Raw genomic sequence first — 12,388 nt, 5'->3', positions numbered from 1 at the left:
ATCTAACATTAGCTTGTTATACTCTAAAGTCCCTTGTTCTTGTTACGTAACTGCTTCGAAGTAGCCACCCATGCAACGTCTCCTAAAAGCATGGACGGAAAACTCACTCGCACAACCTAATACTCGTGTCTCAGCCTTTTACACACAGTCCACATCTCTCTCCTAATTGTAAATAGCAGCCTTGTTCAATCTATTACTGAATTTCAATAATAACAATGTGGGAGGCCCACCTCCTTCATTACGTTTCAAAAAAAACTTGTTATACTGTTTGTTCTCTCCAACACACACACACAAAAAGAAAAGGCTATACAATTTGAGGGGACTGCAAATGATTTACAACTAGAGCATTGATAAAAGAAATTATGAAGATGATCCATATAGATAATGTACAAAAAAAAGAGGGTAGCAAGTCAAGAGCTTGCACTTCAGGTTAGATTCCTGCCCCCGACAAAAATTAAAAGCCTTTAAGTTAGCTCTGCTCTCTTACATCTATTACAAATGGAAGGACCATAGCCTAGTCAAAGAACTGAGAGAAGGAACCTTTTGCTCAAAGGAAAAGGAACAGCCCTCTACTGACTCCGTGATAAGAAGAACTCATAATCCGGATGCCTGTTTCCCGATCTCTGATTGCCCTTAAAAACTGAGGCCCTTGCCATTACATTTGAAACTTGCTTAAGTGTCCTCAATCTCTCTTTCAAAATTTCTGAAGGATTGGAATATTGAGCTTCTTCATTCTGGATGACCTTCGAAAATGAGTCCTTCAGTTTAAACCAACACTCTCCCTGCATGAAAATCATACATCATAAAAGTTAAATGTGGGGAGCCCATGCAATATAATACCATGTGAACTACCTTAATAACACTAATATTGGGGAGCACACCAGGAAAGTTACAAGTTACTTATGTCAAGAAACAAAATGGAAATAATTTGAAAAACATTGACTGCATGAACTTCTGGCAGGCAGCATTTTCTCTAAGGGAACACATTTGTCTGGCTTTCATTCTCCTTTTTTTTTTTAAAAAAGCCTGTCTCACTAGTAGCAAACAGACATTGGAACAATGTTAGCTCATTCGTTGATTCATTTGGTATGGGTTTGAGTTCAAAATTTAAAATTTGTTATCTGCCAGCAAATCTTATTCTTTGTGAGTGGGATTAAAAATTACAATAGTAAACATATATTTTAACTTTAATTATGGTAGATGGATGTTAGACTTTCTTTAATTAAATTTAGTTGTATTAATTCAAAAATAAATAATACATATGTTGAGGTTTAAAATTTATATATCATTTAGTAGTAATATAGGATTTATATGATTCTTCATTCAGATAAAATTTTACCTAAGAAATGAAGAAACTTTCCCACCCCAGTTCTCCCTGATTCTTTCTCTCTTTGAAGAGAGAAAGAGGAAGAGAGAGAGAGAGAGAGAGACTCCCGGCTTCTCCACATTGCCAAAGTCCAAAGTGACCTTATCAAGTTATTTCCTATCCTGGATATAGAGTCCTACATTTACTGGTCTCCTCATCTTACAAAGACTTAAAAATGCAACACTCCCAGTCTTACACATGAGGATATACTATTGATATTTTATTCACTAAATTCTAATACAACTTCTTTAAACATAAACTGCAAAAAATACCTTATCATTGTAAGTCTGTAAACCAACGACTGGAGAAACTATGCAGCTGAGGCTATCAGATGCTTTTGAGGAGGAACTTCGGTGAACAAAATGGCCAAGAGAATGATAAGTTAAAAATGCAGCATGAAAATTGCAGTCTGGTATACGATATATAGGATACCATGCAACAGAATACCTGAAACACAATACCAGAATTATGAATTAAACGGTGATGGAGAAGAAGCTCCATAAGTTGGGAGGAAAAATCTGACACACCAATCTAATTAAAACTTCTTGCCCTTAACAAAGCAAAGAATATGAGGATATTATGACAAACCATGAAGCAGGATGAAGATCATGCAGGTTGATGCTTTCCAGGTTCAGCGGATCTCCAAATGCTCGGCAATGAGATAATGTGTCACCACCAACAAGCTCATTTATCCTAATTTAGATTATAGAAATATCTCAATAAGACAGGTTTTTTGAAGAAAAAAATACACAAACGATAAAAATTTAGAGTCAGTGTAGAAGGGCACGAAAAAACAATCCACCAACAATCTACTTATGTGGAAACCAATTGACCGACCAAAAGAGGTACATGGTCCATCTATAAAATTTTGTAGCTAATGCAACAATAGATTGTGACACAGAAATCATAATTCCAATTCGATTACATCAGTCAAAGCACGACATATAAACTGCTCTATTCAATCAAATGCTATTTTAAGTTAATTTAGTGAATGGTTATGGCATATACAATTTGATCTACTACAAGAAAATTGGAGGAATTAATCATGGCATCTGAAAATGCTTGCCCCAGGACCATCATAAAAATGCTTTAGTACTTTTCAACAAAGAAGAATGTAATATTCTAACTCCTTATTTACATTTAACAAAGTTTAACCAAGTTTGTATGCATGTTAAGTGCACTGAATGGTTTTGTTAGTTAGCTTTTCTGTGTTTCAACATCAATATGATTTGTTTCATCATTACAAATCTTAAACACTCTCCATTTCCATTTCCAAACTTGTTTTCACATCTTCCAGGCATTAGAACCTGAAAAATAGAGTAGGAAATTTCTGTTTACAAGGAAAAGAACCTTCCTATATGTGTGTAGCAGAGAAAATGCTACAGTTAACAGCATGGTTTTAAGTGCTGGTGCTGGCTGCCATGCCAGCCATAAGCCACCATTGCCCAACAACGGCACACCTGCCATGCTTTCCAAAGTAATAAGAATATTTTAATAACAAATTAACAGGTGCTGCACCAACATGAGACAGGTGCTGGTAAAGGACCGGCATGTTACGTGCTGGCTGGCATTTGAAACCTTGGTTTAGATCAAGGATTCAGTACCATGTATTGGTGGCATGCTGGCCTAGCAGGGCATGCACACATATTGCCATGGCATTCTATAGCAGTGCTTGGCACACAATAGCACAGCAGAATGCCATGTACTAGCACGTACGATGTATCGAGCTAGTGCTGCATGCCAATAAGGCTGGCATGATAAATATCATACACATGCCATGCCAATTGGTGCTTAAACCATTTTTATAGAAAATTTATAATTTAGAAAAAAAAATTGAATAACAAATTCTGCAATAACCTATAAGAAAGTCAGTTTAAGCTCTACACCCAGAACATAAAACATATGAAGGAATTGCAATAAATGATAACGAAATATATCTGCAAAATGCATCTTTTAGATCATATTTGTAGGTCAAATAAAGAAATGATGACATGCATCCAGACCAACTCCCTTGGAGGCAAACATACACATGGTGATAGTGAAAACTCGGTCAGAAATACCACAATTTTTAGTGCATATAGTGAAGAAACCAGAGAAAAGGCAGATGCTTAAATTCTCATAGAGAAACTTTGCATAACATAGTGATGGAGCCAATTTTTAGTTCAGTATTCATCAGCAAAAAACAAAACAAAATCATCAAGAAAGGAGAACTGACTTTTCAAATAATGGACGTCGCCATGGAGGTTGGTCAGATTCAAAATATTCAAAAATGAGCTCCACATCACCCTTACATGCGCTTCTATCCAACCGATCGCAAAATTCATCTTTGGCAGAAGAAGATGATTCAGATAAGCACGTATGTATTACTTTAGAAGGTTGTGGCAGTAGCATTGAGAAAATTGGGAGGGAGCATAAATTAGATGGAGTTTTTAATCTCTTATCCACCTCAGAAGCTATTGCTACTTCATCAGGGCTGTCATTTCTGGTATTCCTGGATCTCCCAAATAATTGCACAGCAGAAAGATAAGGTACAAAATATGCACTGAATTCAGAATAACCATTATGCAACCTTTTTGACTTGTGATAATCTTGTGCCTTTACCTCCAATCCAAAACACCCAGGTTCTTCATACCACTGCCAGAGGCTCTTCAAAGATATGCTAGGAATCTGATGCGAACATAATGAGTCACCGATCAGTTGTTCTTTAAAGCAAGTCCTACAACTTCTAATAGAATGTGTTTGTCCAATAACTGGTGAGGCAGAATAAAGAAATCCCTCAAAGTCAGCTAGCGGACTGCCAGAGGCTAGGTGAGCAATGTCTGCTACAATATGCAATTTGTGGGCATCATGAACAGCCTCTATTATCTTATCCAAATCAGTCTCAGATCTAGAAAAGCATTGAGTTTTCACCTCATGACTTTGACAGTTGGACACAGCAAGCGCACCACCTGATTCTTCAGCCACATGAGAGTGATTTCTCAATATACTATTTGCTTGATCAGCTTCAACAGAAGAAAAAACTTTATCTTCAGCTCTGGGACTGGAACATGGAAACCCACCCCCAGTTAAAGGAGTGAAGTGCCGAGTATTTGAAGTTGAAACCTCTGTTTTAACATTCCATGAGTCCGATTTATCAGGAACCAAATCTTCCACAACAGAGACCTTTATATTCTTTAAATGGCTCATATTGCACACTGTTGATTCTTTCCTTCCCACAGGGACCCACTTCTGCAATACAGATCCAGTACCACCATCTGGTTTGTTCCATTCCATATGTGAACTTTCAGTTTCTAATTTCAAACATTGGTTTCCTTCAGAGTCTGTAAGACAAGGCTCTTCCCTTGAGTACTTCGTGCTACTGCTATCAGAAGTCACTTCAACGTACACTTGGTCCGAAGAATCTGATGGTGATGCACCTATATCATCATAAGCAGTGGAAGAGCTCATACCACATACCGTGTCATCACTATTTCCTGATGATGCTACTTCCTCGATATAATTCTGTGCCTTCTGCTGTGGCTCTGGGTGAAAATGGTCAATTTTGTCAGCTGGTGCAGCCAAAAGTTGTTGGTAATCAGCGCTACATGGTGATCTTAATCCAGTGCTAATGTGCTTACCATGATTCACCTGTGGCAAGATCGGCATTCCTTCATTTGGTGGAACATGGTTTTTGGAAGCCCTGTTCATGCTAACTTTAGCTGCATAAGATGCCTTCCTAGAATATTGATATGCCTGTTTAAAGGCTGAACTGGCTTTCTTTCGGCCATGATGCACTGAGTTTCCATCTATCAATTTTGATGCTACTTCACTTGTATTAACAGTATCAGAGGCTACTTTGCACAAATCTGCCTTAACCACTTCATCTGAAGAAGAATTTCTGCGGGGTTTTCCACTCTGGTTTTGTTTCAGCCCCACAGATGTACCAGATCTAATCCTTGCATTGGAACCTTTTGATGAAGTGTTATCCTGAGGAGCTACAGCTTTTATGGCCTCTGTTTCATGAATGGGTGCCTCAGTGTCAATCTTTTGGACCTTCTGCCAGACTGAATGATTATTTTCTTTTCCCGTGGGACCATGAAATCTATTGGGCCCATTTTGACTTACACCAGTCATTTTTCTAGCGCGCCTACCTCTCTTTCCTGATACAGGAAGGAAGTCATTGCTGCTACAGGCCTCACTACTGCATTGAGCTCTTTCAGTACCATTACAAATATTGACAACATCGTTTGACCAACAAGAGTTACCGATGCAACCATCACTTAACATTTCAGTATTCATATCACATAAATTTATAGCTGTATGACATGAAGTGTCAGAATTCCTAGAGTCTGAAGTCATTCCTCCTCCTGAAGAACTAAGTCCATTTGCATCCTTGACAGATAACAAAGTTTCAACATCATCAATGGAGTTTTCACTGATATTACTGTTCCAATCATTTAGATATGAATCTAGCATTGGAGTACTATAAGAATCCGAGGAAATGCTGGGAGAATTGTCAGAGAAATTACTATTTTGTTTCAGATTGACATTTTTATTATTCTCATCAAAGATTGTTAAAACTATTTCTGGTGTTTGAGCAGTGTTTGATGCATTATTCACAGAAGTGGCACTGTCATAGCTGGATTCCTTGCCAGCAGATTCCTGGGACAAAGAAGCTATTTGGTCAGACTCATCAATCTCATCACTGTAAGATGTGGATGACATTAAAGTTGTTGGACAATCTGTGTATATATTATTGTTTTCACTATCATCCTTCTCCGCAGTAGTATCCTCAATGGACAAACTAGGGAAGGTTGCCTTCTCAGATTCACTATGTTCTGAAGTGCGCTCACCCAAACAAACCAGATCACTGTTGGTTGTGGTATCAGAAACAGGACTACATACACTTTGTTCATTTTGAATTTCTAATCCACTAGTAACTTGTTTGCGTGTTGCTCGTTTGTACTGTTTTCCCTTCTTTTTCCCCTTCTTTCTTGAATTTCTTTTCACAGACTTGTCCCCTTTGGGAATTTCACTCACCAAGAAATCTGAATCAACTGCATTCAAACTATCACAAACTGAACCGGAGAAATGGTCCGACACCAAGCACCCAGTGCGAGTACCAGAGGAGTTACTGAAAGGCTTGGACTTCCTGTTGTTAGATTCTCCCAAAACAACTCCTCTAGAAGAGTTGCACACTAGAAGTGGGTTTGTAGAATCCGTACATTCAAGCAGATTGATCTTCTGTTCTTTTGGCAGATCAAGATGGAAAATAATTGCCTGTGGTGGCGATGAAGACCCAAGACCATCCATGTCTGATGGAGCTCCAGATCTCAAATGGTTTCTTACATCAACCCCTTGCAAGGATGGTAAAAGAGGTGCCAGTTTCCAGTATGCATCAAGTTCAAGGGCAACCAGTGTGAATATAATGCCCCTGATAAACAAGAAGAAGGCATGGAGTAGAGATACATCATAACCATCCCACTTCACTGAATAAGGTTAATTCGCAGCAAAATAAATGAGCAGAAGGTGCTTCATTGCCAATGTAGAATCAAAGTCAGAAATCACATTGGACATCTAAAATAACTTGGCTACATTATCACTTGGAAAGGACAAACCGGCTTTCTAGTCCCTTGCAGAAAAATTGAAGTTCAAATAATAATTTAGGAGGAAGAAAAAGATAATCAAGAATCCTCATCCTTTTGGTGTGGAATTATAAAGGAGTGTAAGATCTGGTGAAATGCATGCAGAAAGAAGGTATGTGATCCTAATAAAGAAATTCAAGGGCCACCCAAGACAAAAAAAAATAAAAAGGTGGATCAGCAAAGGTCACAATAAGATATAACATTCAAGATATACAGCAGAATCAATGTTTGTTTTGCTGCTAGCATCCAAGTCAAGGGATAACCTCCACTTAAGCTTATGTAAACCATGAAATAAGTATAAAGTGTGCCAGTAGACAACAATATAAAATCAGTAAAAGGTACCTCTGCTCACAATTCCTCGAGGCATGTCCAGGTGCTTCGCATTCCTGAATGAAGATATGCATTATCAGCAACTACCAAACCTCATTATCAGCATCCAAAAAGGAAAAAAAGAATTTTTTTTAAAAAAAAGTCTGCACTAAAAACAACAAACCTTTGAACAAAACTTGTACTTGCTATGATCTAAAGATCTTTTGAATAAGGTGCGACTTCTTCTTTCTGCAACCTTTTCGACATTGCTATTGGTCCTTGAATGGCCACAAGGCATCTTAAGTCGTGCCTGTCTATGCATAAATAAGGAAATACATAAAAGTCAACAAGTAACAACAGAAGAGATGCTATTCCAGACTGGAAGTACTACCATGTACCAACAATCTAGTTTTGAATAAATTAAAAGGAAGTCCATTGTTTTAAATCAGATGTATACATAATTATCAGGATGAAACCATAAAGTTACATCTGCTTCTCTAAGTGGATGAATCTGCCAAAAGATGTGGACATTATGCAGAATCACAGTTGCCATGCTAAATTGAAGATGGCAGTAGTAGAGTTTTGGAACAGTCACAATAAGGTATCAACCATAAACTGTATGCTTAGTCATATGCAATACACATGTAGCTACAAAAACGCTGCACTATGGACAAGTTATACACTTTTAAACATCTGAATGCAAACAACGAGCAAAAGGGAAAATTCGTTACGAAGTGGTAATGGCATCATCTAAAGCTCTATCATATTCACATCCAAGGTTTGCCGTAAAGCCCTGGCAAACCTTGTTCGCATCACTTAATGACAATTTGCTTAAATTTAGTCAACTAGTCTAGAAGCATAATAGAATGAGAGGCTTCATGAGAAAATCTGGGAGGTAAAGCATCAATGAGATCACAACTTGTCTTAGCCTATGGAAATATATATTTCTAGTTAACTCAATTCATATTCAGGTCCTGATTTTACAATTAGCAGCTCTCAATTGAACACTGTTCATGGAGGTCGACATGAACTCAAAATTAAGGCACGGTCCATCATTTAAATTCTTACAACAGAATAACTATAAACCATTCAAATTTATATTGCTTGTGATTGAGGCAAAGAAAGAAAAAAAATAAATGAGAAGGTACTTGACAAAATAAAGTAAGAATTAGATAACAGAAATTTAGGGGGGAAAAATGAAAATCTGCTATTTACAAAGCTAACTAGAACAAAGGGCGGTAATGGCAGCTGATAATGCAATAAACTGATCAAGTCTGATCAGAATTTTCATAATCAGATCACCAATCATATCGCTTAAAGCAGTTGCTCAAGCTTGAGAGAGAATGTTGCTTGCCGCAGGAGCAATCAACTGAAAATATTATTCAAAAGGAAGAAAGTAATCTCACCTAAGGGAAAGCAAATATGCCAACAAGAAACTGAATCTAAATTCCTCCATCAGATTTGGATGTGTGAGATCCAATCTGGCGCTTGTGAACCATGGACTGAATGTTTATACTATAAAGAGTATGTATAAGTAGCAGAAGCTTATAAAAACATATTTCTCCTATCATAATTTTAGTCTTTAATTTGCATGTCATTTGACTCCCTCTATCCTTACAGATTGAACCATCACCACAACCATCAAGACTTGTCTTAACTATCTTGAGTATGAACACTTATTTGTGAATTATTCCTATTTAGGGCTAGCTTTGGTGTTGCAAACTTTTCTACACCTCTCTCACATCTTCTATTCATGGCATCTAGGTCCTCCACTCCTCTACATAAATCCTTCGACAAAGATTCGAGCACCTCTACCTGAAGGAGCCTCCACAGGTTTCATTTTGCATGACCTTATCCAACTCAATCAACTCTCCATCACTTTGACTCAATTTCTGCCATTCCCTACATGATCCTTCCCAGTTTTACCATGCATCGTTCTCAACATCCTATTTATGTTGCATTCACCTTTTTTCTTTGGACTCTATTGCCTAGCATTTGCAATCCTACAACATTGTGGATCCCACTCCCATTTTATAGGACAGCAACCCAAACACACCTATCTGCTTCAGCATCCAGCTTCAAATATATTTCACCTATCTCTATCTCTCTGTTTTCCCTGAAATCAATTGCAAAGACAAATTCTAAATGAATATCATTATGTTCTGCTTTGATAAACTTCACTAGCTAGTTGAACCATCCTCCTAAAACAGAAGCATGTTTAGCAGACTAGCGCATCATCCACTGGAACTTTTTGAATTCTCTGTAGCTAGTATTTAACATGGTAGAATGGCAGAATTCGCCATAAGAACTTGATCTTTGGAAACATTATCACGTGACCTCATAGACATGTCCAAAAAAAAAAAAGATTTGCAGTGTCTATGCATGTTCATTAATCTTCCACTCCCACAATATCTTCACTAGGACTACAATCTCTTCTAAGTCTTAATCTTAACCAACAAGACATATCTTGTCTATATAGGTCAGCTTCATAGATCAAGATATCATTTAATTAGCAACAGAAAAGAAAGATAATCTGCACCTCATTTGAACCTTCCCAAACAGTCAGATTATACTGCACTCTCTCAATCTGCAAATTTACTTTAGTGACATCCCATATTAGTAACATCTAAAATCTGCCAGCTCAACTTGAGACTTTTATAGAGTTACAACCTACTGCTTAATCCTAAACATGTTTCAGATCCAGGTCACCAAATTGACAATGCAAGAACAATGCTATGTGTCCCCATCACCATGTCTGCTCATAAGAATGCTGCCTGTTTACAGAAATTCCTTCCCCATCACATTATTCATATGAAAAGAGAACCCAACAAGAGGGTGCTTCTTCTAAAGAAACAGTGTGTAATAATTATATTCAAAAAAGAGCTCAAACAGCAGAGCAAAATTGTGGACCCTCACAGCAGAAATAATCTGGACACATGTGAAAAAGGTAAGAGCTAAGCAAGCAGAAGAGAAACCGGTAAAGGAAAATTTCTCAACTAGTGTACCTCATGGCCATCAAAGTAAGGAATAAGTTCTGAAACTGGCATCCCTACCAAATCAGAGACATATAACCTCAAAATCCAGCTATTCCATTCTCACAGTTCGATCAGTGCAACTTAAAACTAGTCCGAAGAAAATGAGAGAAATCAAAGGAAAATGGAATCTTCGATTGATAACAAGGCAAGGGGCAAACACTTACCTATACACATCCTTATACCTAACTCCTCCGTAAAATCAACCCTCATACTCTCAAATTCAGAATATACATCAAAAGAAGAACAGAAAGCTGCTCCAGAACACTTTGAGAACCTCTTTTCGCTTAAACTTTGATTCATGCACCCTCTAAACGTCCTTCTTCTGAAGCAAAATCCCATCGTTTGAAAAATTCCCTACTTGAGGAACCGCCATAAAGACAAAAGAAAAAAATAAATCCCCCCGCCATATCAAACCAAAACCTCCAAAATCCAAATAAAATAGCAATTCAGATCAGAAAACGCATCTCCACCAAAAATCTCCTCACATGTTGGCCCCACAAAAATTTAAAAAAAATCGCGCATCATGATCACTAAAAATAAAAAATTTAAAAAAATCAAACTTGCAGAGCTAAAAATTTCAAGATCCTAAAAAAAAAAAAAAAAAAGCGAAAAGTTATCATACCACAACACTGGAATCAAGAAAAATAAAATCTAATCTAACACAAAAACACGCCGATCAAAGAAGAAACAGGAAGCAAGACCGACAAAGAAATCGGGCTGCAAATTACTAAGAACAGTAACAGTCGGATCGAATCGAGAGATGCAAACAGAGAAGTCAATCAATGGAGATTCCGGAGAAGAAATCTCTCGATTCTTTGGAATCGGAAGAAATCTATGCTAAAAATAGGAGCCGCTCAAGGATCGCAGAATCCTCGGCCAAGCCCCATATATTTCCGTGGAGAAAACAAAGGGGGAGAGAGAAGAGACCTTCAAGAGCAAGCCAAGCTGCGGCTCTCCTATATCCGTGCTCTCTTCGCTACTAATTTTCTTCCGTTTTTTTTTTTTTTTTTTGTAAGGTTCTTCCGATTTTTCGATGGCCTCCCGAGTGCTTGTTTCGGCGATCGGCCGAGCGAATCTCCAAGAAAAACCAGAGACGACGACGGAAAACCAGAGAGAGATTTTACGACAAAATCCCCAACTCCGAGAAAAAAACGGCTTATATAGGCACGAGGTGGGTGGAGAAAAGGGGTGAGAATATAATGGATTGGATCCGCTGCAACTGGGAATTTCTATTTACACGACCTTTGAGAATCGTGTAGGGGAAGGATGGCCGGCCAATGGGCTGCGTGAATGGCGAAGCACAAGTGTGAATCACTGGGAGGCAGTGGAATGTGGCTTTCCGCTTTATGGAGGATGCGATCGGCGGCCAAGATGCCGTTGCGGATACGTTGATGCTATTTCTCCGAAAGGAAATCCTGGTCTTAAAAGGTCACATCTGGAGATTAGATCCAACCTCACCGCATAAAGTTTTCATGCGGGAGCATGAGCCCACTTTCTCATCGGCGGATGATGCCTTTGTCTTGGAAATCGACGGCTTGCGTGAAAAGGAAGCAGGAAGTACTGGGGTTACCGGTGTGCAGGGGTGTGCGCTTGTGAAGTGGTCGTAACTCGCAAGAGCATGGGTGACCGCGACTGCTGGATATCCTCTATCGATTCAGTCGTAAAACCTCGCGGGTACAGTATCAAAACAGCAATTAAGAAAAATTACAAATCCAAGTTCATCCTTCCAAAATTTTTCTCTCTCAGAGCTGTCACAGGCCTATCCCTATTGTGATTGCTTTCGTACAAATTGTGTTGCTGTTCTTATTATTTTTTGAGAGTTGTTCATTATTAGATTATCGTATTTTTGTGTAGAATGCAATATTTTTTTAAAGTAAAATGTACATACGGTTGATTAAGAATATAATGATTTTGCATGGGTAATCAAGGGAGTGGGATGACATCCATAATTTATTTTTGTTGTAAAACATTGATAAACTTAGATAGATGCACCATCTGATGAATTGTGTCTTGCATTAGAAATATGGATGATTTGATTTTCTTAAGTTGGAAGG

The 12,388-nt window shown here is 38.1% G+C and overlaps 1 protein-coding gene across 2 annotated transcripts; it reads right to left on the bottom strand.

Moving 5' to 3' along the window:
- Nucleotides 1–329: 329 nt before the first annotated feature.
- LOC105055429 (uncharacterized) lies at nt 330–11,402 on the bottom strand. Of its 2 annotated transcripts, XM_010937235.4 has the most exons (7): nt 11,262–11,402; nt 7,484–7,613; nt 7,333–7,376; nt 3,582–6,779; nt 1,955–2,059; nt 1,639–1,813; nt 330–782 (listed from the first exon to the last, which is right to left on the bottom strand). In XM_010937235.4, the coding sequence occupies exons 2-7, from the start codon at nt 7,595–7,597 to the stop codon at nt 570–572; spliced, it is 3,849 nt and encodes a 1,282-aa protein (XP_010935537.1). In that variant the 5' UTR covers nt 7,598–7,613; nt 11,262–11,402; the 3' UTR covers nt 330–569. The 2 variants fall into 2 exon arrangements, with proteins under 2 accessions (XP_010935537.1, XP_073103223.1); XM_073247122.1 differs by lacking the exon at nt 11,262–11,402 and having other exon boundaries at nt 7,484–7,621.
- Between the last annotated feature and the right edge of the window lie 986 nt (nt 11,403–12,388).

This window comes from Elaeis guineensis, chromosome 12 (assembly GCF_000442705.2).
Source record: "Elaeis guineensis isolate ETL-2024a chromosome 12, EG11, whole genome shotgun sequence".
Taxonomy (NCBI): domain Eukaryota; kingdom Viridiplantae; phylum Streptophyta; class Magnoliopsida; order Arecales; family Arecaceae; genus Elaeis; species Elaeis guineensis.
Note: the sequence above shows the minus strand (reverse complement) of the source record. Positions and strands in the feature narration are given on the sequence as shown.

What these genes read in the sequence shown, in the direction of transcription:
- LOC105055429 (XM_073247122.1), bottom strand. Translation starts at nt 7,621, where the DNA reads ATGCATAGACAGGCACGACTTAAGATGCCTTGTGGCCATTCAAGGACC. An exon ending in AGTACAAGTTTTGTTCAAAG is followed by an intron (nt 7,377 to 7,483) that starts GTTTGTTGTTTT and finishes ATCTTCATTCAG; the next exon opens with GAATGCGAAGCACCTGGACA. An exon ending in TCGAGGAATTGTGAGCAGAG is followed by an intron (nt 6,780 to 7,332) that starts GTACCTTTTACT and finishes CTTGTTTATCAG; the next exon opens with GGGCATTATATTCACACTGG.